General features: G+C 44.3%; 1 protein-coding gene across 2 annotated transcripts in view; it reads right to left on the reverse strand.

The window, feature by feature from the left end:
- Positions 1 to 6,139: 6,139 nt before the first annotated feature.
- The window catches only part of Megf8 (multiple EGF like domains 8), a 139,793-nt gene continuing 124,329 nt past the window's right edge, over positions 6,140 to 21,603 (reverse strand). For both annotated transcript variants that reach the window (XM_089581048.1, XM_089581046.1), the window contains exon 37: positions 6,140 to 14,425. In XM_089581048.1, coding sequence (XP_089437174.1) covers positions 13,428 to 14,425 — 998 coding nt within the window. In that variant the 3' untranslated portion in view covers positions 6,140 to 13,427. The remainder of the gene's footprint in view (positions 14,426 to 21,603) is intronic.

Genomic DNA, 21,603 nt, shown 5'->3' on the forward strand with positions numbered 1-21,603 from the left:
GAGGTCAAATATCGCCCCAAGAGGGTGTTGCTTGCACCTGCTGTAGCCGTAGCCACCTGCGATAGCAGGAGGTCAACGATCGATATTTATTGGAGAGATCTCCTTCGAGGGCATGTTTCAGGGCATGGAAGAAGGAAACAATGCCTCCTGGTGAAGCGCGTTTCCGAAGGGAAAATCGTCTGCAGCTACTTCTGGTAACAATTTTCTCCCACACGACTGCCTAGTCACCGTGCATGCCGGCAACGTTTATTCGCTAATTTATGTCTGGTGCAGCGTCGATCACTGTACATCATCATCGCAAGATGAGCGCGTGCCGCGTATGCACTTTGTAGTAGTGCAGAAATTGACAATCGCAAAAGGCAAAAGGTAAGTGCACGTTCTGTCGTGGTTAAAATGGCGGCGTAGGATCTGCGTATACACTGCAGTCGATCAGAGAAAATCGGAAAATTAGCTGAGGTTTAGCTTTGGTTAAACCCGGTAGGTTGCGTAGCACAGCGCACCAGCGCACAGCGCGCCCGTCTAGCAGCATCCTGAGCTCGCCGTTTAGCAAGCCACTGTTCACGCTCTTCATCGGTCTCTTGGGTCCGCTCTTCCTGGCTGCTGCAAGGCGTAGCTTCTCTTTCTGTTTACCGGGTAGCATGTCGAATGAATCCATGGTTGGTTGGTTGCGACTGAGAGAAGAAAAGTGCACGGGCCTGCCTACTGGCTCAACCCGAGCCACCACGTGCAGATAGAAGAGAGTTGAAAGATATGAGGAAAGATAAAAAGAGAAAAAGACGCGCGTCGCAACAACCGCGTCCGCCGAAGCGGACGCTGGCTGAAAAAACAGATAAGCGCTTTTCGGCCTATCGGCTACGATCAAAGTGTAGTAGTGAATTCAGCAGTTGTGTTGTTGTGACTTTATGAAGGAGGAAAAGGAAATTGCAAGGGCCATCCTACTGGCTCGAGCCGAGCCACCACCGCTGCCGCGTGCAGATAGAGGAGAATTGAAAGATCAGAGGAACGAGAAAAAGAAAAGAAAAGACGCGCGTCGCAGCAACAACTGCGTCCGCCGAAGCGGACGCTGCTGAAAAAACAGATAAGCGGCCGAAGCCGCGATGCACTCCACCAGTTGTGTTGTTGTTGCGACTGACAGAAGAATGAAAAGGAAATTGCACGGGCCTGCCAACTGGCTCAAGCCGAGCCACCACCGCTGCCACGTGCAGATAGAGGAGAGTTTAAAGATAAGAGGAAAGAGTGAAAGAAAAGACGCGCGTCGCAGCAACAACCGCGCCCGCCCTAGCGGGATGCTGGCTGAAAAAAACAGATAAAGGCCGATTCACACGACGGACCGTTCGTCCGCGGCCCGCGCAGTACGTGTGCATACGTCAGCACTTTGAGAGGCGCGCTAGATGCATGGATGGATGGCGGCCGACAGCGCGCGCCCCTCAATGTGCTGACGCATGAACACGTAGTACGCGGGCCGCGGACGAACGGTCCGTCGTGTGAATCGGCCTTAAGCGGACGGCCGTAGCCGCGCTTCCGACCTTTAGTGAATTGTTGTTGTTGTTGTTGCGACTGAGAGAAGGATGAAAAGGAAATTGCACGGGCCTGCCAACTGGCTCCAGCCGAGCCACCACCGCTGCCACGTACAGATAGAGGAGAGTTAAAAGATCAGAGGAAAGAGAAAAAGAAAAGACGCGCGTCGCAGCAACAACCGCGTCCACCGAAGCGGCCGAAGCCGCGCTCGCCGAAGCGATTGAGGACAGATTCCACAAGCGAACGCGCTTTATACCCATTCTCCCCCTCTCCCTCACATCTGGCGAGAGAGCAGCACAACAGCTAGCGCCTCCCCACTCGGTAGCGACGGCAACTGCAGCGCGGCGTGCCTACCGTCGCGACCACCCGACGGCTTGAAGTGGGGGGCCCACCTGCGGTCGCTCTAAAGGTCAAACGTGCCTACCGCCGTGGCCACGCGAAGAGGCTGAGACCTGGCGTAATATTGCTTACGTATTAAAAAAATTCTCTCCGCCTAATCGCGTGCTTGTTTGGGCTCAGATTTCGCACAAAACTGGCATTTGGCGGTCAGTTTTGTTTTATCCTTCCTTGGGTGGAGTTCTTGCCTGATTCGGTCAGAATTAATCAAAAATGCATCGTTTTTGCTGACGGCGCACCGAAACAACAAGCTTTCACAGCAGTCTTACCAGTAGCGCCACCTGTGCTCGCCGGAGGAACGAGCGCTGCACCATTGATATTGATTGGTTTGGTTTATTGCTGTTTAACGTCCCGAAGCAACACAGGCTATGAGGGACATCGTAGTGAAGGGCTCCGGAAATTTCGGCCACCAGGGCCGGGTTCTTTAACGTGCACTGACATCGCACAGTACACGGGCCTCTGGAATTTCGCCTTCATCAAAATTCAGCCGCCGCGGCCGGGATCGAACCCGCGTCTTTAGGGTCAGCAAAAGACGCAAAAGACTGCGGCGAAACACAAGAGGGGTGAAAGCGGCTCCACGATTGGTTTAAAGTGCTTTCACGGCTATTTTATCAAAATTTGGTGCAGAAAACATTGTTGCATGCAACTGCACCCCTTCCTGCACCTTGTGTTTCTCCCATGAGTTTCTCCACAGCTTCCCTGCACAGAGAGTGCTGGTTCGTCTGGAGGGCGTATGATGGCGCTATCGGCATCATTACTGTGAAAGCTGTCAGCTTTGATTCTCCATCGCTACAGACGAAAATTTACGATTAATTTTGACCGAATCAGGCAAGTACTCGACCCTAACGTAATATAAAACAAAATTGACCGGCGGTTAGGCGGAGGGAATTTTTTTTTTCTCTGATTGACGCAACAGTTAATTGGTATGCAACGCGTGAAACGTGTTTTTCTCACAGCATGTGAAGGCTGGTAGTGGAGTTAGCAAACGACCCATATGTACTGTTGTGTGCGTAGCACCTCTCAGCACATACAGGGTAAACTGGTCCAATTCTTACCAGTCTTATAGAAAAAACACACAATTACAAGAGTTCACAGCGGGAACAGACCTACATCAGACCAATATGAACTTTTGTTGTAATTTTCATTGAACAACTTAGCTTGCAATCGTTTGCATGTGCCACCTTAGTGTGGTTTATTATCTGTGGAAAACCTCCCTCACAGAAATAGCAATTATGGTGCAGAAATTTGGATTAATCTGCTTGACCAGTTACGATTTTCATGTGGGAATGTATGCTTGTGGTTGATTGAGGCTGGGATTTAGGCAAGCGAGGTGCGACTTGACTACGCGATATTTTTTTTGGCATTTGACAAACATGATAGTGACACAGGATGAAGGGTATGTGTATGTCATGGTATATGTGGTTAGGAACTACCACATGTAGGGGGGGAGTAACGGGCAAGAGGAAATATTCTATGGTGCCTGTCAATCATTCCTGGCTGCGTCTGAAGTAAAAGACCGCATTCATGGCCATCCTGAAGACCACCAGGTACACTGTATCAAAAGCAGACACGAAACCTACCATCTTATGGGCAACTAAAAATATCTCATTCACAACTGCATACGTTTGCACTCAAATTTCGTACAGAGCATTACGCACAGTCTATTCCACACAGTAAGTGCATCAGTACTTACCTTGGTAAGTCAGTCTGGATCATATTTGCCCAGTTTTCAAAAGAAACATAAAACGAAGAAAATTGCTGTTTGTGAAATGTGGTTGAGACAGTGGTTCAGACAGGCTTACTACTGCTCCCTGATAGAAATGTATTTATAAACAGCAGCAGATTTCCATTTCTATTTGATGAGCCTGGCATATTCTGTTGATGAACTGAATAAAAAAAAACATTATGAACTGCAAAATAAACCTGAAGAACTGCAAACGCCAATGGTGAAAATTTGGTAGTGGAAATCTACTGGTTTGTAATGGTTTCTTCTGAACCAGCAGGAAATGTGCTGGTTTTCTGCTAGTTGTACTGGTTCAAGCAGCGTGATTACGTTTTCTGCTGTTCCCAATAGGTTACCCGATGGTCTTTTGTTGGTTGTACTGGTTCCAGCAGGTAACCTGATTGTTTCCTGGTGACTGTACTGGTTCGAGTAGGGTGCTTACTGGCTTTCTGCTGGTTGTACTAGTTCCAGCAGTATGCTTACTGGTATTCTGTTGGCTCACTGGTTCCAGCAAAGAACTTGTTACTGTTCTGTTTGAAGAGCTCTTTCTTTGTTTGTGTGGCAACAATACTATTCAGCTAACAGAACCTAGCAGCTAAATCTCTTCAACTTTGAGTGCTAAAAATTGTATAAATAGCACCAAAATTACTCACCACTACATCAGTTGAACACCAATAATGGAGATGTATATAAGCATGTATTAATTTATTATGAGCCCATGTGGTACTAGAATGCGAGCGCATGAGTTCCACACACAAGTTGTGTGTATTGTAGTGGTTTTTTGTTGCTCTAGTTCCTGCTTTTCAAGTATGGCTTAAAGCTGTACGTGTATTCCTGCTATGGGCAGATCTGCATGGTCCTGCAGAATGTCTTTACCATTTTAGCTTAGGGTGCACGTTTAAAAAAAATTTTATTGTGTGCACTTAACGTTTAGGAAGTTACTATAAACATTTGTTTCCAACGTTTCACAATGGTTAGAAAATGAAAGGATATTGTACAAATGGTTTATCCAAACACAGTTAAATGTAACGTTTTCGTGATACCATAGAAGCTAATAGTTTCAGCAGCTGCTGCTTCAAACGAATGCTGGGATGTGCCAATAAACCAGTACTGCTGGAACCAGTAGACTCCCAGCAAGAAATTTTCACCTGAGGGGGACACAACAATGTGGTACTAACAACAGAGTACAGCTTTTAGTATTGCATTACTGTTTCACCCTCCACTGTCCAGAGTTCTTTGCAGTTCTTCAGGTCGGTTACATTCACCAATTGGCCTATATCCATACCCTCCTAAGTTACTACTCATAAAACTAGAGACTGACACATCCTGTGCATGAGAAAAAAAAAAAAAACACTTCATGGCCAAACAAGCACAGTCCTGTGCCTTTAACTTTGCATCAATGTAGTCCTCAATGGGATACTTGCATGTTTGCATTGAAAAATGCGAGCCTCAGTTTAATGTCCGAGAAAAGACATCTCATGCCGGCACCAAATGGACGCGCGCACACACGCTATTTCACCATGTGTCAGACACAAGGGGCCTTCTCATTCAAAAACCAAATCTTGACAGGATTCAAGAACTTTGTAATGACTAATGTCAACCACAAGAGGATGATTTTACGTTCAAACTGCCAAGTGCCAGTCCTCAAAGAATGCCAGAATGTTCAAAGTTCCAATGTCAGCTTCAAATGATAATGCTAGATTCCAAATCCTTTTGTGGCTCGCACTTCCACAAGTTGCACATTCACAGCTGTTCCTTGTATTTCCATGTGCCTGTACCAATTCAAATCACCGTGTGCCAGCATAATCACCAGCACCACTGAAACTACTACATAAAGCATCGAGCCAGTTGCATAGTGCCTGGACTCTACAGTACCAAGAACAGTTGTCACGCTAACTCAACAAAAGTGACGCCGTTTATTGCATGTAAAGAGCCACGTAATTTTTTCATGCCGTACGTTCTCAGCTACATTGTTCCTGCTGTAAAGTACCAAGCACGTTTTCCCCAGCATGAGAGCCATGATATTTCCCTGTGTGCAGAGAACCAGATGCTCCCCTTAAATCTCTGCATAGGGTGGCATGCAGCCATGCTACTGGAACCAAAAAAATGCAGTGATACTTTTGGCTGTCATTTTCCATGGATGGCATTTTCATTGCCAAAGATATGCAAGCTTTGAAACATTCCTGAAAGCTGGCACGCAGGTTTTAGCACAGCACCAAATGTACCATCCCGAGGTCCAGCAGATGGTTTGTTGGATGTTGCACCAAGAGCACTCAAAATCTTGCTGACATAAGTGGAGACTTCGCTATTTATTGCCTTCTCTATGTCCTACCAGACTAATCTGCCTACAAGGCATGAAAGGTGCAGAACTATTATAGAGAACTTTATTCCTGCCCAGACTGTTTTGCTGTATCGGTTACAGTATGTTCTCAGGCAATATTGTTAAAATGTTTTTTTTTCTCCATCGTTACAATTTATCTCTATAGTTGACACCAATGCCAATAAAGATTTAATAAATTTCTTTATTGATTCTACTGTCACATATTGACAAGTCTGAGATTCCTGTATGATGATGTGTTCTGCTGCTGATTTCACAATATACACAAACTGGAAAAATATTTCCACACACCAATACACTTTCACAAATTACGCAATGTAAAGTGATCTTTGTACAAAATCGATGTAAATAACTGATGATTAGCACAACATATGAGCATAATTTGGTGCTAATGAATTATTCGGGCTTGGAAATTTCATTTTTCTTCCTTTGTGACCAGTACTGGCTTGTTCTGAGGACAGAGGGTATAAGAGAACTAAATAAGTGCAAAAAGTATTGCTAACATGCACAAGTTGCATGTCTACCATCATAAAACTGATTCGCTGCCTTCAACTGTGCATGCAAGTACTGCTTACTAACATGATCTAAGCTAAATGATAACATGCACTAATGTCAATGCTTAAGATGGACATAAAGAAAACTTCTGAAGGCAAGCAGCTCAGTGATTAAATTCTGCACTCTGAAAAGGCAAAGAAATAAGCCAACGCAACAATGCATTGAGTCTGCTATGTGTTTAGCCCATCATCAGAAGCAGTTCATGTTATACACCTACTACCAAGCTTGCTATTCAAAAGCATCTGTAGCCCTTGAAATGTCGAAATCAAATAGCCATTAAAACTGAACTATTCTATTCTATACCAGAATAGAATAAACATTAGGGATTACATATTTCTGGGGATGCAAAACAAATAACATGCCATATGATTTCTCTCTTGCCAACTTTCTGTACTTTCACTTTCAAAAGATGATGCTTTAGTGTGCACTTTGGTTACACACTGTTCACAATGCAAGCTGCAATAATGTTATTTAAAAAAGCTTAATTTTTATCAAAGCCTGCCACTTCATAAATATGTGCTTAGAGTAACCATAAAGAACAGAGTACAGAAGAACGGCTTCTTTAGGATTGCATCACGAAGTGTTTGCGGTTTGCACTGGTTGCACCTCCAATGTGCCATTACATAGGTGAGAAAATTTTATGGCAAACTCAAAATTTATAGCACTCAGTAAGATGCAGTGATGTTTCAAGAGTTCAATGGGTTCAAGCAGCACTGAGACAAAAATCCATTTTGTTTACCCATTTTTAGAGCAGAAAACATATCTCACAAAGTAGGTTTACACAAGACATGATGTGAACAGCAGTTCCAAGTGAATACTGCAAATCCTACATGATTTTAGCCTTAACTTGAGCCAGTTATGAAAATAAACGAACTTTACAGCAAACAAACCAACCCTTGTTTTGTGCGTTTCTGAATATCTGAGACTAGTGAATTTACTATAGTTCCAAAATTATTACCTTATGAACTATGCTACAAATATACACTAAACACAGAAAGACATGGCCTCCGCATGAGCCCAAGATGCTGCACATGAGTGCCAGCTTTTTCTGATACACCAAAAGTTTCTTTTCAGAAGATAAAGGATACTTCTTTCAGCACTACATGTGGACATAACTGCATTTTGTTTTTCCAGACATTTTCTTTTATATTTCCCATACCCCTTTCCTACTACCTTTCTTTCTCCAAACCTTATGTTCTATATGCAGTACCATTTTGGCTGTTTTTACATGCTTACAAAAATTGCTAGTTTTCGAAGAGATTCCTTTCTCTCCTTCTGCAGATTCCCAACTGAAGAAGTGCTCATGTTGTAATGAAGCAGTCATAACATTATTAACACTGCTCTGGCTCAACTTTTTACAATCATTTAGTGTTAACCAGCAGAGATGACGGGCCAGAGGGCATTTTATGAAGAGCTTCACCTTGCAATCAGTGGAAACTTAGGACCTTGTTGCAGCACTACTATATGTGCTCAAAAATTTGGGCATCATGCTAACACTTCCCACTGAGACCATCTTTAGTGCACTGTGCTTACAGGTGTGCTCACCATGTGACTAATGCATGAGATGCAGTCAGAGCTTGCTTCACATGGTGGTATGCCTGACGCTGCCTACAAGTGACACTCCTGCTTAAAGCTGAAGGACAATAGTCCCCTACAGAGTTTGAGAACACTTAAAACTGCCAGTCACAATGCATCATACCCCTAGAAGCCCAATGAGCGTGTTGGCAGCCCCTGCTGCGTCACAAGAGCATTACAAAGCAATACAATAGGCACATGCTCCACACAATATTCACACCAATTACGAAAGCACTGAAACAGATCAGAAACCTTTGCACTACAGATATATTCTCATCATCTGTTGCTTGCAATGATGTTCAGTATAGCAAATATTTGAGAATACCTAACACTCTAGTGCATGTGTGACCAACATATATGAGCATGTCATCACATATTAGCTTTTCTTTTCAACATTTGAATAAACTTTCACTAGTTAGGCCTCCATAAGAACATCACCCTCATTTTTCACGCCTCCAGCTTTAGGGTTTTGTGACACTTTGCCTAACGAGTACAAGCAACTTAATGAAAATTCATAACAAATGTATTTCGCACTCTGAAATGAAGATCTGCAGTGCTATCAAATACCATTCTTTTCATCTGCCCACGCTCAGCAGTAAGTAGCTGAATGAAATTGCAAGGCGGGAAAATTATGCTTACCGCTGTTAATGGTCCGACTGCACTTAAAAGTCATGGAACCCAAGTGTCAAGCTGAGCCCACTAGCCCAGCTACTCCATTCTGTTAAGCTGAGAGCTTTACCATTTCTGAGCACATGTGAAAGTGCCACTAATGCATCAAGCATCTTAGAAGACAGGGACTTAATGTGCTACTGCAGTTCCTTCTAACTTCTGAGTTCATTGCATTGTCTACTGTTGACAATGCAGAATGAAAAAAAAAACCTAGAAAACCAAAACAGATGAACAATGCACACAGTAAACAAAGACAACAAAGTTTTTGGCACTGCAATGTAAATAAAGAAATATACAGCAAATAATGTGACAACGCTTCACAACATGGGCTTGAACTATGTTGAAATTGTAAACAAGCTGGAAAAAGCTTCGCACTAGGAACTGGAGCTATTTTGAGCCACAACATAAGCATAAAATACATGCTTACACAGCATATCACACACAAAAAAATGCATGGAACAATAAGAAGGCAAAAAGAGCAAGGTATTTGCACTATGGCGCATGCATTTGCACTGACCCAGCTGAAGTGAGATAATGTACAGGTCAAACTGCTTTTCATACTAATTGCACAGAAAGACAAAGAAAATACCAATTTTACTTCAAAACACAGGCAAGCTTTGCAAAATGTGCAGCAATACCTGGTCAGAGGAGCACATACTCGACTTGATGAGGACATATATATTACCTTAAAACCAGCCTCCCAACTTTAATATGTCATGTTGCACATGGAAATAATGAGAACTATTGTCTTAGAAATGCCTTTTTCAATTTTGTAACCACTAACAGTCGCTTGTTTGCAAAAAACTTGATTGCTGCTGCTTAGAAAAAAGCTTCAGAGAGAAGTTGACTAAAAGAATGTTATAAATGGTCAATTAAAAGTCTGTCCAAGTTGATCATAAAGCCCAAGCTGATTAAATTGGCTGATCATTGTATTGAATCCCATCCTTGTACCCCATGGCCTCCACGTTACTCTATATTGCAAAGTATGTAACATTCATACCCTAGACAGAGGTTGGAGTTGAAGCCTCCATCATCACAAGAAGGATTTAAAACTTCCACAGCTGGCACCTTGCCACCCTATGCACTAAAAGCAAGTGTCCTATGATCTTGTAAGAAATTCTGCAAGTGAAAATTGGGCGAGCACCAAGTTGAAAGATCCGGCAGCTATCATGCTCCTTCGCTGACTAAATCTGTGTATTTCTCCTGGATAAGAAAAGCAAATAGACCACTCAGCAATAAACAACACTTCAGGGTGAAGTCAATGCAATGTAAGTTAAGTACCGACTGCACACTGTTTCTATGATTTTCTCTCAGACAAAACAAACTCCAGGGCAAACTGGCTATGCACATCAAATGAGTTTAGGTGTTAGCTTACGGAAGTGTTTTTACTGTAAATATAATTAGCGGTTTTAAAGAAAAGAAATGGCACAGTAACTCTCTCACTTTTCGGTGGATACTTCAACTGCACTGTGAGGGTAGGGAGGAAGGTGGGAGTGAAAGAAGAAAGAGAAAAAGAAGTGCTGCAGTAGAGGGCTCCAGAATGATTTCGACGACTCTAGGATCATTAACACGCACTGACGTTGCGCAGTACACGAGCAACTTTTGCATTTCTCCTCCATCAAGTATAGCATAAGTCAAAGTAACATTTACGATTTCGGTGGCATACGACACCAACTGCAACAAGCGCCAGCTGCTGTGCACAGTCTGATCATATTGCATTTGTGCACACTTAATGTGGGCTCTGTTTTGTTTCCACTAGCTTATGTCAAAAGGCAGCAGAGTTCAGTGCAGTAATTCAGCAACAAGCAAAGAGCAGTTAAGCATTTGCTTTTCCTGATTGTCCCACAAACAAGGTCATGGCAAACATGCCATAGTACTTTTGAGCAGAGCTTGGTACAGACCTACAAAGGGAAAGTGAATACAAAACTAGTAATCACAAGGTAAAGATAAGAACTATCTCCAAGGGAAAAAATTCCATTAAAGTAGCACTCCAAGAAATTTGTTCTATGACATGCACCCCTGTAATCAATAATGTTGCTTGACTTGCATGAGCATATTACAGAAAACTTGACACATGACATGATCCAAAAGTTGCCAGCAACTTTATCAGCTACTACATTCTGCATGCTTGATTACTGCTGAATGAAACACTTGACACCCACAGCTTGCTTGGCAGAACAACCCCATTTTCACTCCCGATTTACTCCTAACCAGCTTTATATTATATTACACTAAAACATCTTGCTGGCTTGTGCGAAGCTCTTTTCATGGCTCAGGGCAACGGTTAGTAAGTGTTTATACACACCAATACTTAACTGTTAATATGCTGTGCTCATGTTACTACTTGAACGTATCAAATGAATAATTTCTTGGGGGTATACACACCAATACTTAACTGTTAATGTGCTGCACTCATGTTACTACTTGAACATAGCAGAGGAATAATTTCTCGGGGGTCTACTACTGCCTGCTTTCCCTAAAGAAATGAAAAAGCATGAATCTCCCTAGTGCTGTGAAATTTATGCTTGGTGACAGTGCTTAGTGATGAAAAACAGCAAAGCTTTCTAGTCATAAAATTACTAAAGTTGCTGTTCAAAATGTTTCCAATTGAGTGAATGCAGCTTTAATAGAAAGAGTCCTTGCGAGTCAGGAAGGAATACCGAAAATGTGTCTATCTTCTTGCACCAGTATGTTTTAAGTATCTATATTGTTTTCTTTACTGTGTTCCATTTTTCATCCTTGTGAACTTTACAGGTGTTGGACACTAATTACAGGCTGAAGTTTTTTTCTTAACTTGCAAATAACCCCCCCCTCAACATGCATACACGTGCATACATGAGCAGAAACAGAAAATTCTTATTGGTAAAAGCTAAGTAAATACATCATCATCAAGCATAGTGTTTTGGAGTGCTGAGGATAAGGAAATATCACATTTCCCTTCTATTTGTCGAGGTAAATGTGGAGAGCTAGGGATGTCCTGCTTTTCTCTGAAATGGGCAGCCATACAGCCTCCCCTTTGGCAGCTTTGTTCCGTTTCCCAAAACTGGTCAGAAATGCCGGATGCCGGGTGGCCTTGGCTGATTAATGACATCAGACAGTGGACACTAGTAGGTGCAAGGAAGCACAACAGTGCCAGCTGAGACAATTCCAGGACCACAGATAAATACATCTGCCTTATCTCTTCTGTCAGTCATTTATATCGCTCCAAAGACCCCAAGAACTTTTCAGCCCCAAGAACTTTTCAGCAGCTGGTTCCAAAGTGCCTTTTTGTGACATTATGTTCATTTGCCTGCCCACCTCAATGCCGCTAAAAGATTGACCACATGTGGTGATTGTGCGCAAGAGCAAGGAAATATGACCAGGGAATTAGTGGAGGTATGCAGGCCTTGTAAGAACCTCTGCAACTGGCTGAATGGAGGCAGCGTTGTGCCTTTGGTCATTTGATTCAAGTCATGCAGCTAATATGGTGAGGTAGCGACAACAAGAGAGAGTCAGCTTGGCCAATCAATGCATACTCCTGCCCCAACTGGCTGAGGACCACATTTCACGAGGGGCAATGCTGCTAACAAGGGACATGCCAGCTTGCCACATGAGAGGACAGGAGAGAAGCCCCTAGTCTTCGCATTCTTTGTTGTGCGTCTCTAAACAAGGAAAAATACACTGTACCACAGCACAAATCATATTCTGTGTGTGCAAAAAAAAAAGGGGGGGGTTTTCAAAAGAAAATTTCTGGTGCCCTCAGACTGTAATGTGAAACTTGAAACCTCCTGATAGCAGCACCTACGAAAGAAAGATTAGAGCCAAATCTAAATTACTTTTCTTTTGCGAAATAATCAGCTATAACGTAAGACACAACGTCAGTGCTAAAGACCAATGAAGAACACATCCAATTATATTCAAAACTATTTCATCTCATAAACAACTGTACATAGAAAAGATAAAAGATGAATATTACAAAATGTGTTATGGGTCAAATGACAGCAAGACAGTGCACGAAGCAGTTAAATGCAGCTATGATATGATTAAGGGCATGAGCAAATTTTTTCTACCTCACATCAAACACATGGCTGCAGATGAGCCTTATTATGACTACTCCTATGATTTATAGCCTCGCTAAAATTATCAAATTTTCAACTGCATTTTAAGTATGTTCTTCAATACACAGCCAGAAAGTGTGCGCTCCTAGGAAGTAAAAAAAATGTCTTCTTAGGTCAAACAGGACAAGTTGAAGAATTCTGACTGTGCTTTGTGCATTTTTTGACAGTGGGATTTCTAGCACCTGCCTAGCAGATGAAGCCAACAAAAAAACACAAGCAATACAACAGGCTCAAGACTAAGCATCTCTGGTAATTATTGGCAGTCTAGATCCAAAAGCTGCTGCGTGAAGTACAAAACCAGCAGCTGCTCTCTCAATACCACACTCATACACAAAGACTTGACTCAATATCAACAGAGTTCTCTCAATATCAAAGCAGGTATAAGAAAGCACCCGACACTGCTTACAGCACTCGCATCACACATTCCACATATTCCACATATCCCACAGAGTCTGCAGCTCAAACCATACCGTGCCTTGCATTCACTTCGTCACTGCCCAACCAGATGAGTTTGGCCTATGAGATACCAATAAAGAACAATAGAGCATGTCCGGTATCACAAGTTTATGTGGCTCGTCCTTCGTCTCATTGCAGCTCGGATGCCCCCCGCTGCACCCCCACCTCCAGAACGCACAGCAACCAGAGCCGAGGCAAGTGCAAGTCGTACTGGTGCACTTAATCCTCCTGGAAGCTGCACCAGTAGTGTGGTCACCGCAGCTGCACCATCACCCGTGGGTTCCACAGCAACTGGCCGCACTGATCCACAAGGTGCTGGCACACCTTTAGGCGAATCCCTGAGAGCACGGCGTTGAGTCTTCTTACGTAGTGGTGACCGGAAGTTGTCCCCATTTTCCTCATCATCCAAGATAGAGAGGCACACCTTGGCAAAGGGCCGCCGTGCCATGTGCTCCATTTGTGCTGCGTGCAAACGGCGAGCCCGACGAATATCAAAGGCACGCTTTACCTTCCACACCACCACACAGGCTGCCAGAAACAGGAAGAAGCAGGAAAAGAATACAGAAAAGAAGACAAATAGGTCAATGCGTGTCTGATCCTGGCGGAAGAAGAGGCTTCCACGCGTGGGTATTTCACTAGCACCCGCGATGATGAGATACAGTCGTGTGCTTCGCAGGTCATACACGTTCTGAGGCACAGTAATGACAAGACGATGCTGCAGATTTTGGACCAACAGGAACTCCCGTGGGTCCCTCACTGTGACATAGGTGGCTAGTCCCACAGGTGTTGCATGTCGAGGTCGCAGAAGCCAGGCAGCATCACTGCTGTTTCGAAGAGAGGCTGCAGCTGGAACTGCTGCGCTTGCTGCCAAGTCACCAGGTATCCCAACACCATACTTTCGGTCAACTGACACTACATGAGCACCACTGGTGCGGTTGACGTCAACAACAAAAGTGTCTTCTTTGGCTGACAGGTAAAAATCTGCTGCACCCGAGGTGATGTCCATAATGATGCGGATGTCAACATTCATGTAACGAGGCTGAACCACAAAGAACATGGTACGGCCTTGGGGCAGCAGGTTTGGGTCTGGGCTGCACTCTGCAAGCAAAAACGAATGTTCAGTAATTTGTTCAGTGACCATAACTGACAATGGCAACTAGATTCAAAAGCTCAGTTATGCCACTAGCTGGTTCCTAATGTCCTATGAAGCACTCATTATAAAAGTGCTACCCTAATAAAGGCAAGAAAACTAGGCTAACATGACTACCACATTTTTACTTCGAATCATAACTGGCTTCACTGTTAGCAAAACCATGCACATATCAGCCTACAAAGCTACGCACATGCAAAAAAATGTGCTACCAATTCATAACCTCAAATTTACTGGACCACCTTGTAAGGCTGCCCCTTAAAGGGGTGGAGACACCAAATTTTGGAGCTATAAAAAGCCTGCTATGGGATTCCTATGTATGCAAGGGCACTCACAACCAGGTGTTGGACACAACAAATGTTTAAAAAATATTTTAACTCGGTTCCAAAGGTTACCTAATGCTCACTCTCACGATCTAGACCCATCACTAGCGCCATCAATGCTGACGTCACAAGGTAGATAGAAAAATTAAAGTTTTAGTGACGTCATACCAAAATACAGTTACGTACGATGAGCGGGGCACAGCCACAGCTGCATGAGCGCAGTCGACGCACCAGCGAGCCGCATTTGCTGCTAACCGCCACTCGCACGGTTAGCATTTGTCAACGTATTGCCGAACTATGCTTATAGGCAGGGAACAGCGTCGCAACGTCAGATCGCAGCTCGTCGCCTGCGTCCGGCCTGCTAGATGTCAACGGCGGGCCGCTCGCGGCAAACACAACGACGGGAAGCGGCAGCCAATGCGAGCGCGGAGAGCGGCAGCGTCATGATGACATAGGGCGCACTCCTTGGAGCCGGGCAGCCTGCGCCAGTCTTCGTGCCGACCGCCGGCATCTGAAGAATGCGATAGTATTTTGTTCACGTTCATAGCAAGCCCTGGGAAATATGAATATCAAAAATGCATCGTTTCTGACGATCGTTGGCAAATACTGAGTTCCTGGTAGAAGTGATGACTGCGATGCACGCAAATTTCATCCCATAGCCGCTTTTGTGCTGCTGCTACCTGGTGCGGTTCACCTGCCATCTGCTAGCTCCGTTGCTGAAGACGTCGTGGAAATCGAACATATCTTTTATTATGGGACGAGTTCACAGTAAAGGGGTGCCGAGCGGAGCACTTTTGTGAGCGCTGGCCAGTCCCGAAGCGCCCTCAGCTGCGGAGTCGATGCGAAGCTAGCTAGGCCTAGCGACAACTAGGGCAGTCTGGGACCAGCGCGCAGGTTTTCGCCCGGCGTTGCCAAAAGATCCACTTTTCGCACAGTCATGCGGTCGTAGCTCGAATCTAGGAAGCATCCTTTCTGGTAGCATGGCTGTTTTGTATTTTCTTGTGCGGACGTGAAGTACGCCGAGCCTGCCGGCAGGTCGGCCAGCCTGAATCCCGTCTGCCGACGTCATAAAAACGAGCTAAAGAGTATTCTTGACGTAAATAATAAACCCTGGGACAAGAAATGTGAAAAAACTGTCATTTTTGAGGATCGCTGAATAATACTGAGCTGCTGGTACAGGTAACAACTGTGATACGAGCAAATTTCTTGCCCCAACCGCCTCGCAGCTGCCGCTGGCCCGATGTTGGGGTCCGGCTCGCCTGGCGCCCGCTAGCTCCGCTGCCGAAGGCGTCAAGGAGATTAACCATACTATTATTTTATTGTGAGATGATGCTGTTGACACTAAAGCTATATGTGAAAAGTAGGCATTTTATTATAGCGCAGGCGACTTCCGAAGCGTCGGCCGCTTGTGAAACAGGCTATAGGCCTAGCGACGACCACGGCAGCCAGGCAGCAGCAGAGCTCGTCGCCCGGACCGCCCGCGAGCGATGCCGTTGCCGAAAGCTCCCAACATAAGCAGGCATGCTTTGTCGCTGCTCGAGTATAGCTGGCAGTTCTGATAACAAGGCGATCTTGTCTTTTCTTGTTATTTTTGTACACCATCCCAAGCAGCGCTGAGGTACTGCTGCACGGCGGCGAAGTGTGACACCGGTTGTGGGCGCAGCTTGGGTAGAGCGGCGCAGCGATGCTTACTGGCATTTCGCTAAGTGCTTCGCATCCTCACGTGAACCCGCGAAGGCGATAGTAGCGATCAAAAAAAGTCGACATGTCCTCACTCATTAAAATCAGATCCGTCAGAATCCGAGCGGCTTGAACTAGCCATGCCGTTGTTTGTTTTGATGCGCTGGTCAGCACGTGTGTGAGAAAGCAGACGATGCAGCAGTAGGTGCGTTACAACTTTTGTGGCCCCACGTGACCAAGCGAAGTAGTTGATCTTCCCCTCTGTGACGTCACTGTACAACTCGGCGTTCCGAAACCGAAAATCGTTCATCTAAAAATGCGATAATAAATTATTCACTGTGAATATATGAATCTTTGAGTGTGTATCATGCTTCCTGGAGCCACAAGAAACGTTTGAAACTAAGAACGCGCCAACCACAAATTTGGTGTCTCCACCCCTTTAAGAACCATAACATGCTGCACCATTCCATAGGGTGGCAAAAAATCTTTCTTTGCCAAGCACACCTTGCACACCTTGGCTGGTAGGGGATTGGGGTCCAGAAAGTAAGGGGGAGGAGCTATTTTCGAATCCCCCTTGCTTCTGGATCTGCTATTATACTCTGAGTGTACTACTCACTGCACAGCACATGCTAAACTTTCCTGGCATAAATGGTTGCAAATATTGAAGAGTTTTGCTCCACAGATTTTGAACTGTAAAAGCCAAAGCTTGAGAAGGGCTACATGTGTCACAAGTACAGTCATACACACACTAGTCTAGAATGCTCAAATGGCGCAAAGGAGAGCAACTTCTGTCATTTATGAGCAGCTTAGGACTCTAAGCCCAAGGTTATTGTGCACGAACATTACCATGGGCCATGTTTAACTTCTCATGTCCTTAAAACTGGTATCTGCAATGGCAGCCAGCAGTGACTGTCATAAATGCACAGCAGAACGTGCTGTTGCAGCGCTCTAGACAAGTGTGTGGATGACTGCATTATTGAAAAGGCTCAAGTTCTACTCTACGCAGCAAATGCTAAAATGTTTTTGCAGTCATATGATAAAAAAAGCTTCAAGAACAAAATAATCACAAGCAAATGCTCAAATCTCAACAAATTAAAAACATATTAATGCTGCTACTTTTGGAACAAAAAGTTAGAATTATAAATCATTTACTGACCCACTATAGCTGCTCTTAAAGCAAAAAACCAAGCAGTACACAAGCCAGTTTGTTAGGAATGCACCGTGCAACTAAACAACACAGTACAAACAAAGTGAACAAGATAGGGGGAAGCCTCGGGGACCTTGCCAACGTTCTGACAAGAGGACTTGTCTTCGTCGACAGTGTATTTGGTAGCCAAAGCTACCAATGGTGACAATCTCACATCAATAACAGTTGTTTCCATGAACAGGTCTGCTTCCTAGAAAAATAATGGAATAAAACTTTCTCCACAACTAGCAGAGCTACTACTGACTTATCGGACACTGCATGGCTACAAAAATAAAAACAAACAAACAAACAAACAAACAAACAAACAAACAAACAAACAAACAAACAAACAAACACAGTCTTTAATGCAACGAGTCACCCCAGCAATTCCTGATCTCTATGAAGCAGTGTTTACAGACAGTGTTTACAGTCCAAATTAACTAAGGTATGGGTGTAGAAATATGAAATTTTGGGCTGTAAAGAATATATATATATAAATGAAATAATAAACCTCTTCCACAAAACAGTTATGAAAAGAACACATGTACTGCATGCACATTTTATTTTTACTTGTCACCACTACAACAAATCACAGCATTAAACTGGGAGGGGAATGATGTAACAGTAATAAATGTTATTTTATAGGATTTAAAGGAGTTTAATGCCGTAGTGAAGGACTCCAGAAATTTCGACCACCTGAGGAAATGCTATTTTATAGACTTGCATGCAAATACTATGGCCTCACAGTACTCAGCGAAAAAGTCTAATGCTCAAGTTTGCCTTAATGCTCACATGAAAATGTGCTCACTGAATGATGTCGTAAAGTGGCCCGATATTTCGTTACTGGCGAAGTGACATCACACACTGATATGAGAGAGGCACGGTGCAGTGCACTGCTGGCAAAACGTAACAATACAGCTCAGCAAAACGGGTGAAGAGCAACAACACGAGCTACGAAGTAAACAGGACCATACCTCGCACTTCCCACACGACGCCTAAAGAAAAAGCGCCAGCTGTAGTATGCTGCCACAAATGCAGTGTTCTTGATGAGACAAATCCCACTTAGCCTTCGAGTATTGGTTTCACTGCACTGCAAGCCCCGTGAAAAACCACTGCCGCAAACTGTAGGTGCGAAAACAAAACTCGTCGCAAGAGACCGTGCTTAGGTCAAGATGCAGTTGAAGCTTTTCTCTCGTCTATGTTATCTTTGTGCCCCATGGATTGAAATACGCAATTTTTAGACTCTAATAGCTGAAAAATTAAAGTTCTCACTATGAAGCTACCTCAGAAATGCACCCCTGCCACAGGTTCACCCGTTCCACTATCCTCCACAAGCCCTATTTCAGTGTGTGCCGCGTCTCTAGTCGGAGTGACCGAAAATGATATGAGCAGTGGTGCCCATTCGCTTTCTTCACCGGCACCTCCACAGCCAGTCATCAACTCACGACCTAACATAAGTGATCACTCTTTACCGACTTTCAACATTAAGGCGATTTGTCCTAAGTCCGCCAAAAAGGCAACGACCATACACGACTATAGCAAAGCTAACTTCAATGCAATTAATAATGAATTATCAGCTTTTATGGAAATCTTAAGGAATTTTGATAACTGATTTGTTCAAGCCAACTGGGATGTGTTTGCAGCCAGAATTCATGGACTAACTGATAAACACATTCCAACCCGCACCATCCTTTATAACTCACAGGCCACCTGGTACATATGAAATGCCTATATATTAAAAAGAAGTACTAATATCGCACTGCTAAACTATCTTCCAGTAACTCGCACTGGGATGCATATAAGGCAGTGGCTAATGCCTATGTAATCGCACTAAAACAAGCAAAAGAAAAGTTTCTTTTACCACTCTAGCACCCATGCTATCATAGAACGTAAAAAAATTCTGGTGCATTATCAACCCACCAAATGATGAATATATCACTTTGATAGACGAGTCAGAGGACTTTGTTCTCAGCGATTCGTGTGCTTCAGCCCTTAACAAAACCTTTTGCGAAGAATTTTTCCCATACATCAGGCGTCCCCCTACTTGCCGCCTACCAGTATAATTATCTAGTTATGCCTCCTATAATATATATATATATATATATATATATATATATATATATATATGAGAGAAGCCAACAGCCACAGAAACCAAGGCACACAGGGGATTTTCAATGTATTTATTTTGTGCTGTTGTTCGATTTAGAATATTACTGAATATGTTATCGCTTAAAGCTAGTTGAATAGAAAAGCAGAAGAAAAAACAACCACATGCCGCCGGTGGGATCCGAACCCACGACCTCCGAATTACGCGCCCGGTGCTCTACCGCTGAGCTACGGCGACAACTGTCAAATCTGCTTTCGGGGGTATTTATGTTTACAAATAACCTAACCTTTGGAGTGTTCATCAGTGCCACCCATGTTCTTAACCCTTTGCGGTCCGTTGTCTGTCAGGGCCCGACAAGGCAACATGGCCGTAGCGGTCCGCTGTCGGGCACCGCCCGACAAGGGTGTTCGCGGTTTTTCTCACTGCTATTCGTGCGCATTTTTTTTTTACATGCTGCGCCATCTATTGAGAGTTAAGTAAACTTTATTTGTTGAATTTTACTTTCTTTGCACTAGGGTGCAGCACAATGTTCAGCACAGCTTCTGGATACGAGAGCACTCTCGGGCGCGAAACAGAACGTTCGCGCGGTTCGCTGCTAAGCATGGCAACTTTTTCACCGCGTGCGTTTTACGGTGGTGCATTTAGTGAAAGCGATGATGACTTCAGTGAGGAAGAGAATTACGTGCCTCCATCAGATAGTGATGACAGTGATTCGACAGAAGCTAGTGACGAAGACGACGACGGCGGTGGAGACAGCACCTCTATTGACACACAAGTGAGCAGTGCGCGACCACGTGCTGCGGACTGGAAAGTGTACGCGGATAATGTGCCTGATTTTCCTCAATTTCCCTTCACTGTCGCGAACGCAGGATCACAAGTAAGCGCTTGCAATCTCAACTGTGAGCTGGATTATTTTCAGCTGTTTTTTACAGACGAGCTGATGGACAATATTGTGCGCGAAACGAACCGGTATGCACGTGAAAAGATTTCGAGTGCCGGTGAGCTTCCAAAGAACTCAATTTGGAAGGACTGGGAAGACGTGACCTTGACAGAATTCAAAGCTTTTCTGGGAGTAATTATAAACATGGCTTTGAATCCAAAACCAGATCTGAAGGAGTATTTTAGCCAAGATATTCTAAACAAGATGCCTTTCTTTCCGCATGTTTTCTGCCGGAAAAGATTTCTGCAAATCTTTTGGATGTTGCACGTTGCCCCATGACATGATGCCTCTTCAGGTCGGCCGGCAACTCGCGGGAGCAAGATCAGGGACGTTGTGCATTACATCGACGTGAAATGCAGAGAGCATTTCAGAGCCGGCCCCAAAATTTGTATCGATGAGAGCACCGTTGGTTTCAAGGGCTGTGTCTCGTTCAAATGCTATAATCCTCAAAAGCCAACCAAATGGGGCATGCGTGTTTTCGCACTTGCCGACTGCCTAACGGGGTACATCTCGGCAATTGAGCCCTACTGCGGCAGCACAACAACTGACAGTCTCATTCGCCCTGACCTCCCCTTCACCTGCCGGATTGTTCTCCACCTGCTCCAGAAAGTGCAGCAAGCTACACCGGGGAGTGGCTACCACCTCTACACAGACAGGTATTACACTTCGCCAATGCTTGCCGAGGAGTTGCTTCTACAGAGAGTACTACTGACTGGTACTGTGATGCCAAATCGCAAGCAAATGCCACAGCAGGTCAAGAAAAAGCTGAAGAAGGGTGAAGTGGCAGCCTACAGAAAAGGAGACTCCTACATGGTGCTTGCTTGGAGAGACAAGCGTCAAGTGACGGTACTTAGTTCTTCCCACAATGTACCTCTGAAAGAAGTGACAAG

Source organism: Amblyomma mixtum, chromosome 3, assembly GCF_055824585.1.
Source record: "Amblyomma mixtum isolate Tamu chromosome 3, ASM5582458v1, whole genome shotgun sequence".
NCBI classification, from domain to species: Eukaryota; Metazoa; Arthropoda; class Arachnida; order Ixodida; family Ixodidae; genus Amblyomma; species Amblyomma mixtum.